Source organism: Boleophthalmus pectinirostris, unplaced genomic scaffold (genome assembly GCF_026225935.1).
Source record: "Boleophthalmus pectinirostris isolate CB_2022bp ecotype Guang Dong unplaced genomic scaffold, ASM2622593v1 HiC_scaffold_20, whole genome shotgun sequence".
Classification (NCBI taxonomy): Eukaryota; Metazoa; Chordata; class Actinopteri; order Gobiiformes; family Gobiidae; genus Boleophthalmus; species Boleophthalmus pectinirostris.
The window spans coordinates 25,711,530-25,727,750 of NW_026571153.1; the positions used below are offsets into that span (position 1 = coordinate 25,711,530).

Here is a 16,221-nt window from a genome sequence, read left to right on the forward strand (position 1 = left end):
AACTTCAAAATATTTTGTAACTTCCATCAAACTGCAGACTGTCTGAATGTCCGTTTGGCTGGCTTGACCTTTGCCCCCAAACCCATGGCCGTGTTTCTTACCATCATCACAGCGTAACTCATGCACGTATCCCTCCTCCCCCTCGCCATCGTCCTCGTCATCATGTGGGCGGGGCATGCTGCTGGGGACCTTACCATCCAGGAAACTGAGGTGAGCGAAACAGGAAGTAGTCATCAGCTCTGACAAACGCCCAGTTTGGATCCTGGAACACAAGATTCAAAAACAAATGATACAAATATAAAAACATAAAAAGGCAGGTTATTCATTTCACTAAAATTTACAGAGCCCATATTACGCTCTTTTCTGATCTATGTTATAATGTTGTTTCCTCATCAGAATCATACCAGGAGTTGTGTTTTTTTCATTCACACACAAACCCTGCATATTTACACTGACCAGAAGTCCCACCAAAAGAATTTAGAGACAAAAGTGGGCAGGGCAGAATAAAGTCAATATGATCAATCGAAAGAGGGACCTTCTTGTTGTGAGACAAGAGTGCTAACCACTAATATAGTTGTAAATAAATATGAGTATAACCTGGCTCCTCCATAGTATCCGTCCTGTAGTTTCTTCAGAGTCGCCAACACGGCCGGGTCCAGGTCTGTGTGGTCCTCAGCTAAAGATATATCATTATTATTATGATTATTATGATTATTGTTATTTAGTTAGTAATTAGTTTAAACATACAGTGGTGGAAGAAGTACTCAATTTTGTTACTGAAGTAAAAGTACAGATACCAGAGCAAATAAATACTGAAGCAGAAGTAAAGATATCACATGAAAAAATGACTTATTAAAATATCTGTTTAAAGATGTAAAAAACAAAAGTACTTCAATCTAATTTTGAGATCTTATAAAGCTTAAAATGTAGTGATTATGATACATATTTGTGCTGAAATTTGTTAGAAGATAGTTTTATTCTTTCTGTTTGTTTATGTATATTTTTATTTGCTCAAATTATGAACGTGTAAAAAAAATAAACCGTCAGCCTTTTCAGCAGCTTTTAATTTTCAGTCCTGTTCTAAAATGTAGTGGAGTAGAAAGTAAGATTTACTTAAAGCTGCATTGTTTAACTTTTTTGGTGAAGTGTCCATCAAATGCTTCCTTTTTCTTTTCTTTTTTTTTTTTTAAATTTGTATATTTGGGTTTGCTCATATTTATATATGTACTATACTTTCAGTCCTGTTCAAAAATGTAGTGGAGTAGAAAGTACAGATAACTGCTCTCAGATGTAGTGAAGTAAAAAGTAAAAGGCATCCAATTTCAAATATACTTAAAGTAAAGTAAAGTACCTACAATTTTTACTTTTTATTTTACTACTTTTACTTTGTGACATTCCACCACTGGACATATATCTGCAGGGGGTCCTCACTGAGCATGGTCTGGGAGATGGGAAACGTCACTGTGGGGCGTCCGGTCATGCGCCATCTTGAGGCCAGGTACGCGATCTCCGTCCTCAACATCTCCACAATCATTTTATTATCCAGCGCGATGTAGAACTGCTGGTGATCTATGAACTGCACAGGAAAATATGTAAATGATCATATTAAAGAGGGGGTATTCTGCTTGTAAGCATTACTCTGTCTGAACCTCTATTACTCAAATTAGAGTTTAATCTAAGTTTAATTTTAACACAATCTGAGCAGAAAGAGCTGCAACATGTGAGCTGATTTGTGCTGTTGAACAAGTCTCTCACACAAAATATTACAATCATAAAATAGTTATCATTAACCAAAAGTTTTTCAGTTAGTCCCTCTCACCTTTTTGGTTGAAAATCAAATTCCTAAACAGGACCATGAACACTTGTACTGAACACAGGCTCCTGAAAATGCGATGTTTAAATCCATTTTATATTTTAAAATTGTTTTGGCTGTGTCTGCTAATGTGTGTCACCCTGGTAACTGCTGAAATATCCGCCGTACAGATAAATGTAGCGTGATGTCACTGCAAAGTATGAATACATTTCACTCTCGTTTTTGAGTCACCCCCTTTAGAGTGACATTACAGTACAATAAGTTGACAGGGGCTGAATTCAAATCATAAACTTTTTCTCAGCTCAAAAATCCTTCTTCTCTAGCTTTCCCTTACTCTGCTCTCAAGCTCAAGCTACTCTCACCCTGATTGGTCAGAGCGATCACATGGTATGTGGCACTGCACTCCTTACACCTTACGCACCTGAGGAGTGAAGGAGAACATGGTGTTTCTGATGATGTAAAACTTGGACGTGCCCAATACCCCAATCCTCCTGCAGGGGCGCCCTGTCAGACCCAGACGAGGGTTACGACCTGGAACAAAGAAAAACAGAAATAGTTAAGTATGGGTGCACATCTGACACAAAGGGAGGGCATCTGACACAAAGGGACATTTCAGAATATGTTTGTAGTTTTGACACAGAATAAGACTCCATGGAGACACGGGGAGGGCATCTGACACAGTACCCAGCCTGGCGTAGATGTGGCTCAGGACTCTGGAGGGCTGGACGTGGATGGGGTAGATATCGGCCACTGTCTCCACGTTGATTCCATTTTTCATCAGCAGCGCTTTAATCTCCTCTGTCTCAGCCAAAATGGACACTAGACAGCACAGAAAACACACAAATATTGATACTTTGCAGTGACAAAATTAAAGGCCCTGTTCCTGATGATCAATGAACTAAAATGTCATGTAAAAGGGTTGAACAATTTGGGAAAAATGTCTGTGATTTTTCTTACATTTACAATTTACCTTCATAGACTGTATATATAAATGGACATAGCTAACCTGCTAGCTGCCGCGTTTCAAGCAGGAAGTGAACATGGGCACTTCCAGCTTCAGCTCCATTAACTCTGGCTCCAATTCACTTTGTATTGAAAAAACATTGCCCCTCTATCTGTAACTGCTGCTGTCTGGCTCCTCATTTTGGTCTTAACATGCTCATATTAACCCACTCTACAAGATCTTGGAGTTTTTATTTCACTATTTTATCCATAAATCTGTTCCTATTCCTGAAAACTCAGGTTCTTCTATAACTGCCAGCCTCGGTGAGCTTCATTTGACTGGAGTCGAACACTATGGGTGACGTCACACTCCCTCAGTCTTTAGACATCTTTATACAGTCTATGTTTTTTCTGCACAACAAGACAGGAGATTTTGTTGTTTGTGGAGGAAATTATGGTACTTCAAAAATTGCAGCCTTTGCATCCAACTGTGGTTTCGATTTTATTGTGATAATACATTGCAACATAACACAAATATACAATTATAAATACACATATATATATATATATATATATATATATATATATATATATATATATATATATAAATACAAAATGTCATATTTATATCTTAGGAGCTTCTCACCTTGGACGACCACATCTGGTTTGGGGATAGTGGAAAATCTGCGGTTTAAAGGGTCAATCTCTCCTGGAGCCAGAAAACCCTAAAAACAACAACAATAACAACAAAATAAATTATAAAGAAAATGTGATAAAAATGTGAACATGTGCAATAATCCTGCATTGTTGGGTTTCAAAACATCACAACATACTAAAGGCCAATGTTATCTAACACAGATGGGAGGAGCTAAAATTAATATTAATAATAATCATAATACATCTGGCTTATCTAGCTTATTGAATACTCAAAGACACTTTACAAACAAATAAATATCGATAAACAAATAAACAGAATATTGTTCAACTGCAGATTTTTGTTGTAATACAGCATGGTCATGGACTTAGTCAATAAGAGAAATGATCAGGTTCCATATCTGGGAATTTACCCTTTAAATATTTCATGCAGTGTACAATGTACAAAGAGAGAAAAAGAGACTGTCTCTTGCCCCCATCTGGGAGTATGACATTCTACATTCTACAATGTGAAAACCACTGATGGTCTTGCATATGAGGCTAAAGTGCTACAAAAAATTCTGTTTTACCCCTATCCCCGCCCACTGCTCTGTACCTAGATAGAGAGATAGAGAGAGAGTGAGAGAGAGAGAGAGAGAGAGAAGAGAGAGAGAGAGAGAGAGATTTGTGCTACCTATTGAAGCTGTAGCCTTAGAGCTACAGCCTACTGAATCTCTTGAATTGAGAAAATAAACAACAAGAAGAACTTTGGCTTGTATGCCACAGTAATATAGGTTCATAGATATCTCACCTCTGAAAGCAGATTTCCTAAAACGTACAGAGACTGGCCCCACTTCAGAGGACACTTGCCCATAGACACCCTCTCCACAGAGTGAGGATTCTCATACTCTTCCTCCACCTGCACAATCAAAAGGAAATATAATTCAAATAAATATACTAGCAGTCAAAAGTTTTACACATATTTCATTCAATGTTTTTTTTCCTTATGTTTACTACTTTCTACATTTTATATACATACTGTACTAAAGACATCAAATATATAATGCAAGACATATGGAAATGTGTAGCAGAGAAAAAAGCAAAATAACTTAACTTAAAGGTACACTGTGTAACATTTTGGTCGTGGGTCGGTCACGTGTTTCTTTCTAGATATGTCATTGCTCTGCCTGGAATGTTCCACAGTATGACATTAAACAACTACTTTACATTTATTCAGTTCCAGGTGGTTTTACAGCTCAAAGACACCTGTTATTCTGAATGTGAGTGGGGTTGCCTCTCCACAGATCTGACCTGTAACTTGGTCGTCTGGTTTGGCCTCTATGACAGTGAAAGGTTTAATGTCATACTGAGAAACATTCCAGACAAAGAAATAACATCTCCACGAAGAAAAGCATTTGACGGACCCTCCACCAGAAAAGTTACACAATGCGCCTTTAAACAGACAATTTAAATGTTTATAGTTATGATGTGTGGTATTGACTGGCCTTGTCTGCGGGCACACTGTACAGCTCTGGCACCAGTCTGATCCCATCTTTCTGTTTAATCAGGATGCCCTCCAGAGCCTCCTGATACTCCTGCACCTGTAAACAAGTAAGGGCAGCTCTTTTATTTAAAGGCCCTATAATACACAAAATGACAAAATGAACTGAGCTTTAAGCCATGTTATAATGTTACTACTTCCTCAGAAACATACCCGAAGTTATGTTTTGTTTCATTCACTCATGTTTGAGTAATACTTTATTATTACTCTGTCTACGGCTCTAAACCTCAGAATGCTCTGTTCCACCGGTAGTTTTCAAATTAACAGCTATATTTTACCTTTTGTTTACTACAAAACTACTGGAAAGTTCAGCGCTGAAATCATCTAATGGATTCTAGTGAAGGTGTATGGAGTTTAAAAACACAGAAGAGCACTTCCAGTATTACCACATGACAACACAAGGTGGAGCAGAGTGTTTTCAGTTTGAGAGATTTGTGTGTGTGTGTTTGTGTGTGTGTGAGAATGAATGAAACAAAACTCAACTCTAGGTATGTTTGTGATGAGGAAACAATTTTATAACATCGATGAAAAAATAGTGTAATATGGGCCTTTAAATTGTTTAGTAACTATGACTTGCCCACAGACTGTAGCTGCTCTGTACCTGTTCTGGGCTCTTGATGAAAATTCCATCCAAAATGAGGTAGGTCCAAAACAGCGGCCACTCACACTCAATGTTCTCAAATAACTTCAGTTCAGCCGATTCATAATAAAGACGATTTGGGTCCTGCACAAGAAAGAAAAGAGCATATTTGGTTTTGGAGTGTATAGATCCACTGACCTACAGGTTGTGTATTTGGGCAAAACACTCAACCCCCCTTGCCCCGAGTGTCTGCATACACTGGTGTGCGAATGTGTGTGTGAATGGGTGAGTGGTCCCTTGATGCAAAGAGCTTAGAGTGCCTTGAAGGTGGAAAAGTGCTATATATATGACCATTGATTTTGTACTTTTATTAGAGTATACAAGATATTTTAGCCATTGTTCTGTCCTCCTTGTGTCCTAAGAGCTCTTCGATCTCTGAATGGAGGTGAAGGGGACATGTTCTTGCTCAGAATAGAAATGCTGACGTTGTTTAACAAAAGATTTACAGAATGGACTGGGAATGGGGTCAACAGTGACAAAACAAATATTTAAATAGCTTTTGATTCTCATAATAACAATAATCACCAAGTCAGAGGGATAGCAGCTCATTACTTTCAGTCTGCCCCAGGGCAGCTGTGGCTCACACATTTACCTCTCTGGGAGTTTTGTGTCCATCTCGGAGAAACCGGCAGCAGCCATATCGACCCTGAAAATAAATTTAAAAGAGGCGTTATCAGTTAAATTTAAAATGTTACGTAGTTACAAGGCATTTGAAAGTAATGTTAGTAATGTAGTATTGCTTGTACACGCACATCTCACCCCCCAACATAGACCAAAGCAGCAATAAAATAGTATTATTAGAATTTGACCTGGAGTTTAGAGATGTGTGAATGGGGACTTGAGCCTTATAATAATAAAACTGTTATTATTAGTGCTTATCTGACCTGTAGTTTGGAGATGATCTCCTCCTTGGTCAGGTTCACGATGCTGATGTCCTCCACAGCGAAGGCCGGGTACGAAATGATGGCCAGAACTCCAGCGTCCACCTCTTTGGAGATGGAAGCTCGGGGCAGAAGAGACGTCAGGATGGACTGAAAAGAAGGAAAGAGATGTGAGGGTCAACTGAAAACAGAGAGAAGAGAACAGCTTAGGAGAGAAAAGGGATGTGAGGATGGACTCAATACACTATACCAATACCAATATATTTGAGAAAAGGACCACACATATAGTGTCAGACCAGGATGATGGACCAACTTATGGATGACTACGGTCATGAACAGTGGATTTTTAAAATAATTTGTTCACAAAACAGCTATACATTGCTGCTTAGTCTTATGTGTATCAGTGTTTAATGAAGAGTGTACATGGGGTGGGTGAAAACAAGAAACAGAGCAGTGGCGTCTTGAATATAGGAGAATAAAGGTTCCTCAAACATGCATGAATCACTCAAGAGGGTAAATGAGAAGGAAAACAAAAATTAAAAGTTCTGAGTTGTACCTGACAGTGCTGGATGTCATCAGCCAGAGCGTGGACCACAGACCCAGGGCCTCCTTTGGCTCCAAAGAGGTTCAAATCATCTAAAGCCTCTAAAGCTGCCTGGAAGAAAAAAAAAATAAAAAAAATAGATATGACATTTTTAGTGTTAAAAGTAAGAAATTAAACCAGTCCAGAGCATTCACATCTGCATGAGCCTGAAATTAGAATTTAAAACGAATGCAGTAATCCCATGCATGTCTGTCAGATTGCAGATTTGCTGATCTGGTTTATGGTTCATATCTCTGTAATTACTAGGCCTATCCGCATGAAACAAAAACTGGCACAAAGTACAGCGTGTTTTCTGCCAGTATAAATAAACAAAAGTTAAATTATTTTTTCACTAGAGCTTCAGAAAGTGGTGCCGTTATACAACCCCAGAGACGTGATTGTTGTCAGTTGAAGGGAACTTAAACCTTTAGATTGATATGACAAGTTTGTGGAGGCAATTTCGAACTAATAAAGAGAAGGTCCAATATTTGTGGATCATAATTCTGGAGATTTCTTTCAAAAACAGTGGATCTCCCATAGTTATGTAGGTCCCACATTCCAGCTGAAACAATGACATAATGAGAACATGAACGTGACCTATTTAAACTGTTTATAATTTGATTTGATAGTTTAATCTTTGAGCTCTTGTGTCATGTCTGTTATGTTCACTCTTCCTTTAGTAGGTGCTCCTGATTTAGCCTCCTCAGTGTGTGTGTGTTTGAGTATGCATGTGCATGCCATTGTGTATGTGAGTGTGTTACACGTGTGCTTGTGTGTGCATTCATGTGTATGCGCACGTGTGTGTTTGTGTGTTTACGTGTATCTGCCCATGCGTTTATCTTTGTGTGTATGTGTGGTTTAATATGTCTGTGTGTATGTCTTTAAGTGTGTATTTGCGCGCGTGTGTGTGTGTGCGTAGTGGGGGGGCATAGCTCATTCCTGGAGGATCACTGTGAATTTGATCCTCTGTCCAGAGTCAGGGCCAGGAGACAGAATCACTTACGTAAGATTATGGCAAACATTTGAGCACGAGAAATACAGGTATATCTGACTGCAATGTTAAACTGTCCTTGTGTTGTTGTTACTTTGCTGTGATATCACTCTGGAGGTGTTGTACATGTGCACTATGGTAGAATGTTCAGTAGTTACCATGGCGGCACAATACACACATTAACAAACACTTTCAAAAACGTTTTAAGATCTGTAAGTCCAAAAACTCAAGAACCAAAAATGAACATGTTTCATTCACACATTTTATATTCAGACATGTTTAACACAAAAATCCTGCATATTCAGTCTGAGTTCTTCTCTCCCTTCCATGTCATGTGGTCATGTGGCGCTTCACTGTGTTTTTAAACTCCATACACCTTCACTAGAATCATAATGGATCATTTCAGTCCTGGAACTACCAATCTCTACTAAACTAAAGGTAAAAGGTAGCTGTTGACTTAAAAAAAATAAATAAATTAAAAACTACTGCTTCATGACATCACAAGGTGGAAAAGATCATTTTGAGCTTTGGAGATGTAGACAGAACAATAAAGATTTACTCAAATATTTGTGAATGAAACAAAACACAACTCTGGGTACATTTTTGATGTGGTAACATAGATCAGAAAATAGTGTAACATGGGCCCTTTAATTTATAGCCTCTTTAAGTAGTAAAAGTTAATTTAAATATAAACCTATGCACATGTCCATGCAGTAAATGCAACGTTGTGGACAGTTGAGGGTAAAGGTCATGTAAAGGTCATGAAAAGGTCAAGTCTAAAGGGCGACATTTTTATAGAAACTGGACACCTGTTGTAACTCTGTGTGAAACCCAATACACACCAGCAATAATCTAAACAGGAAGTGTCTGCAGAGATTTATAATGTAAAAGTATACAAACTAAGGTATATTGTTTGACTAATGAAGTTAGTCATCAGTGACGGTGAAAACGGGGATTGCAATATGGAGTCTTCAAAATAAGCAATTTAAAATTGTTCAGACATGCATGAATCACTCCAAATAAAATCCTGTGTAAATGGGAAGGGGAAAAAACTTTAAGATGGTTAAAAGTGCTGATAAGGCAATTTTGCAGTAGAGGTCTTTTATAAATATTTAATGAAGTATTGGATAATAGTTACTTTAAGATGACATTGCCATTGATGAAATGTTGCTGTTAAAGGTGCTTTTATATAAATAGCTTCTCTAATGTCTTCTGTACCTGTCCAAGGACTGCAAATGGAAAGCAGCTTGTAGCTAAATCTGGTACAGAGCATCTTTCCTCTTTGAGATCAGTGTTTTCGGTGCATGGTCCTTAGAAAGTAGTAAAAAATAAATAAGGACAAAGAGATGTGTCCTTCCTTTTGACTGGTAGTATGTATAAAGTAAAATGACAGTGTGTGTGTGCGTGCGTGTACTGACCTTGGCCATCCCAATAGAGCTGGCGTTGATCTCAGTAATTCCCTGGTTGGTCTTGTCGCCTCTCTCCCACATCCCATAATCCTGAGCAGAAAGAGGAGGTTTATTTATTCAGCTTGAAGTGTAATATATTGTGTTACAGAACAGGTTAAATAATAAAATGTGCAGCATCTTGAACAGTTTTAAAAAGTGACACTCACAGCCACTTTGTACGCTGCCTCAATGTAGAACATGAGGTTCTGAACCACATCCACCTCATCCTGAGTGTAAACGATGTGTAGACCTGGGGACAGGAGACTTTTCATTAGGTCTGATTTTAACATGCATAAAACACTCCAAATGGATTTGCAAATGCAATAAACGCTGATTCAAAATAAGCAAAAAGTTTAAATTGGACATTTTCACTGATGGTCGTCACAGCTGTCCTGGGGAAAAATAACAGAAGTGAGGCTGCCAGTCTGCACCATCGACCCCTCCCACCACAAAAACACTCACACATCACTTTTATACTAACAGCATACTAGCTAGCTCTACTGTGTCACTCACTTTTATTAAAATCATAAACTAAACAACCTATTAAAAGTCAAATTAATTAAAATGCAGAATACTTAGTTTGTGATGTTGTTTTTTATATCTATCATGCCTCAAAATGAGCATTAGTGTTAGCAATGAGACATAAATATGTACCTTTCAAAACAAGTGTCCTCCGGTGAAGTATTCATTTTATTTGTGTACTTTTAACATGTTATCAGTGACACCCACCCAGGGTTGCCAGGCGCTATTATACACAGAGTTTATAGCTGACAAATCATTAAATTTTTTATTAAAGTTTACTATTTACCTTTAATAATAGCTAATCCTAAAATAAACAACAGCAGTTTCATTGATATTCTAATGTGAGCTTAAATAGATGGACAAACTGAACTTTGTGGGGCTTTCTACTGTGTTATAATGTTGTTCCCTCATCAAAAACATGCCTGAAGAGGTTTTAGATGTCATCCCTGCATGCTTGAGTGTTTTAGTGATGTCTCCTGGGCCCTATTCAAACCCTTCTAATGGTTAGCTGTACGAGCTTGTGTTTTTTGTACCTGAGGCGGTCATCTGAGCAAGGAAGAGGAGGAACAGTGAGGTGGCGTCGACCTGGAGATGACCCCATTCACTATCGCCGACCACCGGAGCGCACGTCTTTGTGTTATACTTAGCATGAAGAGAGTCTGAAGTGCTTCGACTGTATTTAAACTTCTCCACTTTATCCAGCTGAAAACATACAACAGCATATGCAAATGAGGTCTTGGATATGCAAATGAGGACAGTCAAAATTAGCATGAAGAAAGTCCAAAGTGCTGGGGCTGTACTTAAAAGTCTCCACTTTACCAAGCTGAAAATTTACAATATAATGTGCAAATGAGGGCCAGGATATGCAAACTTTACTCTTGTGAGCTGGAGATTTTTTTTTTTTTTTTGTTTCATTCACACATGTTTGAGTAACTCTTTATTATTAGTGTCTACATCTCCAAAGCTCATAATACTCTGTTCCACCTTGTGATGTCATGAAGCGATGGTTTTCAAGTTAACAGCTACCTTTTACCTTTTGTTTAACAGATATTAGCAATTCCAGAGTTGAAATCATCCAAATTATTCTAGTGAAGATATATGGAGCTTAAAAACACAGAAGAGCACTTCCCAGAACTAGCCCAGAAAATTGTTTAATATGGGCCCTATAAACTTTAACTGAAAATATACAATATAATATTCAAATGAGGACCAGGATATGCAAACTGTGATCATTTTGACATATTTAAATATTGGCATATTTAAAGTCTTAAGAGCCGTACCTGCCTCATGTAGCACTGCAGGATTCCTCTCATCAGTTTGACCACACTCTGCAAAAACAGTTAAAGCATTAGTCTCATATAGGACATTTTTAGACCTGCTTTATGTTTAAATACATTGCTCTTGTTCCAGTTAAGACCTTATATTCCTATGTGGTTTTGTGGATAAGAAAAAATTGTCAAATTTCTTCCTCCAAACTGATTCCGATACCACAATGACAGTAAAAAAAAATAAAAAATTAAAAAAAAACTCTTTCTTTAGACAATAGAATGTAATTTTCAACATTAAATCACAGAACTTTCTTTTCTAATCCCATGTGATCTTATACCTGTGTAATCCCTCAGTGGTCCAGGTAAGTTCCATTGTGGTCCATGGGCGTATACTGGTCTATGTGCTCTTATACTTGTTCTGATACAGCTCAAGATCATTCTAAAGTGATTCATAAAAGCTTCATAGCTGTCTTGTGAATGGGACTTTTTTAGTATCGATACCTGCTCAAATGAGGATTTTTTTTCGGTACTAGTCTGCAATTTGATTTTCAATACTTTTACAACCCTAGAAAGAAAGGAATGTGCAAAAATATAATTAAATGCAGCTCATAAATACCTGCTTTCATTCTCCGGTACCTGTTTTAGTTATAGATACTACAGATGGCTACATAGATAAATGCTTTATTGATCACGAAGTCAGTTTTCAGCAACAATAATGAAATGGTATATTATCTGGTAGTTGTTCGTGTATTTTCGTACCTGCTGGAAGCTTTATAGATACTATAGATAGCTACATAGATAAATGCTTTATTGATTCCGAAGTCAGTTTTCAGCAGCAATAATGAAAAAATTGGTATATTATCTGGTAGTTGTTTGTGTATTTTCGTACCTGCTCGAGTTCGTAGGCCTTCGCTTTGTCCTCATCTCTGTCGGCGTTCTTCCTGTAGGCCAAACTCAGAGCCCACACAGACACCACACTGTACACATTATCTCTGACCCAGGCGTCCGGGTGATCAGGGCTGCCAGGGAGGAGGCCTGTCACTGGGTCCTAACAGAGAGACAAGGGGTTAAAGAGAGGAGGGTTGAGCGCTTATGGGTGAGGAAAAATCACAGGTTATGTTTTGAACTTAAAGGTGCATTGTAACTTTTCTGGTGGAGGATCCATCAAATGTTTTGCTCCATGGAGATGTTATTGCGTCGTGTTTCACAGTATGTACCTATTTTCATAGAGACCAAACCAGACCAAGTTACAGGTAAGATCCTGCAACCCAGCTCACTGTCAGAATGCATGTTTTTCTAGGTATTTTTGAGCCATAAAACCAACTGTAATTTAATAAATGTACGGTAGAGCTGTTTAATGACATAGTGTGGAATATTCCAGGCAGAACAATAACATCTCCAAGCAGATGGCAGAAAAGTTGCACAGTACAACTTTAAAGAAGACATACTGCGCTTGTGTCGACGATATACTGTAGTTATAAACCCATGGATCACAATGTTATAATTTGGACATTTTAAATCTCAATACTGATTCAAAACATCTTAATAAAAGAATTAACTCCGCTGACTTCCACATTACAAAAGTGTGATGCCCAAAGGAGCCGATGTCCAGAATAAACATAACAACAAAGAGTCGGGTATCTATAGGGCTGGGTATCATGAAAAATTGCTGATACAATACATACCTCAATACATAGGCCACGATACAATACATATCTTGATACAGCGCACTTTCAATTCAGTATGATGTATTTCAAGAATTTCATTAAAAAATAAAGAATAGTTCATGGCTGTGATCCTAAAAGTCTTTGTTAAACCACTTCTTGTGCAAAGTGAATAAAAAAAAAAAAATCAAAACAGTAAAAATGTCAAATGAGTCATGAACAAGTTTCCTTACTCTAAACATGCAACAAAAGTGTAGCACTGTAAAAATATAATTTAGTAAAATATATCTAAAAATACTCTTGGCAATATATCGATACAGCAGCTCACGATATCAATACTGTGTCATCACATTGAACAATATTTTGATATTTTTGCACTCCCCTAGGCAGCTATGGACCAAATCCTACGTGTAATCCGAAAATGACAGTTAAAACAAGACTTGATCAACAAAATGGCAACTTGAAATCAAGCATTTAAAGAATGCTTAAACATGCATGAATCACTCCAAACAGAGTGCGGCGTGAGTAAATAGTGAGGGGGAAAGAACTGTAACATGGTGAAAAGCTCTGACAAGATTTAAAATGTCCAAATTTTAACGTAATATGTGTCATAGATTATAACTTAACAGCAAATATAAACACTATTTTACATCACTCAGCGCGGCGGTACATAAAGGATTGCGGAAGGAAGTGAATCTTAAATATTATAAATAGAATTCGGTCGATTTCTAAGACTCCGAGTGAAGTTAATGCTCAGGGCCAGAGCCAATGTCACATCACAAGAGTTACAGCCGTGATCTGCAGACTCAGCCCGAAACACTGCAGTAGTCACACTCTAACGCTCTACTTCCCTCTCTTTTTTTATTTCACTCACTCCATACCTCCATTCTTCATCTCTTTCTCTCCCTCCTACCTCTCTCTTCCTCTCTCTACTCATCAGTCATCTCTCAATCCGCAACCTTGCTCCTCTTTCTGTTCTTTTAACCCCCTCCTCCAGCTCCCTTTCTCTCACTCACGCTCCGCCACCACCTTCCTCTCATTCTCTTCCTCCTGTCTCTCTCACTTTTTCCTGTTTCTTTATTTACTTCCCTTCTCCCTCCTTCTCTTTCTAACTGCCTCCCTTCTCTCTCACTCACTCCCTCCATAACTGTTCTCTCTGACTCACTCCATGACCTTGCTCCTCTGTTCTTTCAACCCTCTCCTTCTCTCTCACTCTCTTCCCCTCCCTCCTCATCACTTTTCTCTCTATCCTCTTTCGCTCTCTACATCATTCTTCTCACACTTCCCTCCTGTTTCTTCAGCTCCCTTCTCCCTCCATCTCCTCTCTCCTCATCACTCTTCTGACTCCACATCCTCTGTTTTTCAACCTCCTCTTCTCTCCTCCCTCTCTCTCTCTCCCCCACTCTTCTTTCTTCTCCTTCCCTCTTACCCTCTACCTTTTATTTATTGTCTCTCCTTTTCTCTCCTCGTGATCTCTGTCCCTTTTCCTTCCCTCTTGCTCTCCCCATCTTTCCTCTTGCCCTCTATCTCTCTCTCTTTTTTTCTCCAACCCTGTTTTCATTCTGTCCTCCTCCCTACCTCTCTCTCTCTCTCTCTCTCTCTCTCTCTCTCTCTATCTCTCTCCTCTAAATCTGTTTTTCTCTCTCACCCAGCCCCCTCCTCCTCTCTCTCTCTCCTCCCATGTTTTGTCACTAATCTGGATCACAGATGAAAATCATTTGGACCTCTAATCCCACACTTTATTGCCAGATGAGGATATAATAGTAATTTCAAATGAATCAACTAAATTAAAAAACAAAACTAAAACAAAAAACACTCCTTGCTCCAACCTGTACATCTGGTTTGAAATCTTTTCAGGGACCAGAAGAAAATTAAAACACACCTTTTTGCTATAGCACTTTATAAACAGAAATCCAAATCCAAACATTTGTTATTATTATTATTATTTTAAGTCAGTTTACTACATATTGCATATAGTCATTTGAACTTAATTGTGTGTGTTATGTACATTACTGATTAACAATTTCTGCTAATCAATAATGCACATTTATTTTGTTGTATTTGACTTTGAATTTTACCAAAACTAGAATTTATGGTATGGCAGTAAAAGGCGTAAAGGGCTTATAGTACGCCATTTTCTGATGCATGTTATAATGTTGTTTCCTCATCACAAACATACCTAGAGTTGAGTTCTGTTCCCTTCATTCACGCATGTTTGACACAAGATCTGTTCCACCTTGTGATGTCATGCGGTAATATAAGAATTGGTCCACTGTGTTTTTAAACTCTGCTCTGAAACTAACTCAACAAAAGGTAAAAGGAGCTGTGAACTTGAAAACAACAATTTGGAAGAGCGCATTTTGAGCTTTGGAGATGTAGACAGACTAATAATAAAGGATTACTCAGACATACACGCATGGATGAAACAAAATAAAACTCCAGATATGTTTTTGATGAGGTAACATTATAACATGCCTTAAAGTTCACAAGAGTCAATTTTGTGTGCTTTACTATATGATCTTTAATACACATTTGTTAGCTTTGCCTTGTCAATACCCCTTGCAGTTTGTATTGTGGTTGGGTACATTGCATGAAGTGTGTAAACTTGCGCAAGCCCCCTACTCCATGTTAGCAACTCCACTGACATTTAGACAAACCACCACCTCAAATAGCACCTTTTTACTATTTAAAACCTCTAAAGTCCAGTTCTAAACACTCACTTGGTGCTGCAGGATCGTTTGGTGCACGATCCGAGCATAGTTATCCAACTTTACCCCCGAGTTGCTTCTACTTCTCATGGTTCACGGGTTGTCAGTCCAGTCGAGCTAAAAAATAAACTTTAAGTGCATTTCTCTGGTTGTTTTGGAGGTTATAAAAAGCAGAAGTAATAGGTTTAATCCGGGGGCGAAAGGCAGCTGTCCACCTTTCTGTCAAAAACCCACCAACAGCAGCGTGTGCTGACTTCTCGGGACGTAACATGAGACGGGTCCCGGAGGACTCACTTTCAAAATAAAGTTATTATTTTTGCATTGTAATAAAGCACAAAACTGCCTTATGCAGTTATTTTTTCTTTATTAACAATAATACGTATATTTATTTAATACTTGGTTGTTTGAAATGTAATAGATGCTGTTGTATTTTTTTAAAGAATGTGTTTTTTTTATACACTAAAATGATATGTTTTGGGGTTACTACATGATAATTACTCATTAAAATGTGTTGTTTGATAATAATATTAATATTCCATTCTAATCTTTAAGTAAATGTAGGTCTGG

The 16,221-nt window shown here is 38.0% G+C and overlaps 1 protein-coding gene across 2 annotated transcripts in view; it reads right to left on the reverse strand.

Moving 5' to 3' along the window:
• The window catches only part of phka1a (phosphorylase kinase, alpha 1a (muscle)), a 37,223-nt gene extending 21,310 nt beyond the window's left edge, over positions 1–15,913 (reverse strand). For both annotated transcript variants that reach the window (XM_055156271.1, XM_055156270.1), the window contains exons 1-18: positions 15,667–15,913; positions 12,172–12,330; positions 11,295–11,342; positions 10,548–10,716; positions 9,660–9,742; positions 9,463–9,543; positions 7,027–7,125; positions 6,474–6,620; positions 6,182–6,235; positions 5,551–5,673; positions 4,894–4,989; positions 4,200–4,307; positions 3,402–3,480; positions 2,498–2,632; positions 2,235–2,344; positions 1,432–1,576; positions 598–676; positions 102–262 (exon numbers count right to left, since the gene is read on the reverse strand). In XM_055156271.1, coding sequence (XP_055012246.1) covers positions 102–262; positions 598–676; positions 1,432–1,576; positions 2,235–2,344; positions 2,498–2,632; positions 3,402–3,480; positions 4,200–4,307; positions 4,894–4,989; positions 5,551–5,673; positions 6,182–6,235; positions 6,474–6,620; positions 7,027–7,125; positions 9,463–9,543; positions 9,660–9,742; positions 10,548–10,716; positions 11,295–11,342; positions 12,172–12,330; positions 15,667–15,744 — 1,954 coding nt within the window. In that variant the 5' untranslated portion in view covers positions 15,745–15,913. The remainder of the gene's footprint in view (positions 1–101; positions 263–597; positions 677–1,431; positions 1,577–2,234; positions 2,345–2,497; positions 2,633–3,401; positions 3,481–4,199; positions 4,308–4,893; positions 4,990–5,550; positions 5,674–6,181; positions 6,236–6,473; positions 6,621–7,026; positions 7,126–9,462; positions 9,544–9,659; positions 9,743–10,547; positions 10,717–11,294; positions 11,343–12,171; positions 12,331–15,666) is intronic.
• Positions 15,914–16,221: the final 308 nt, after the last annotated feature.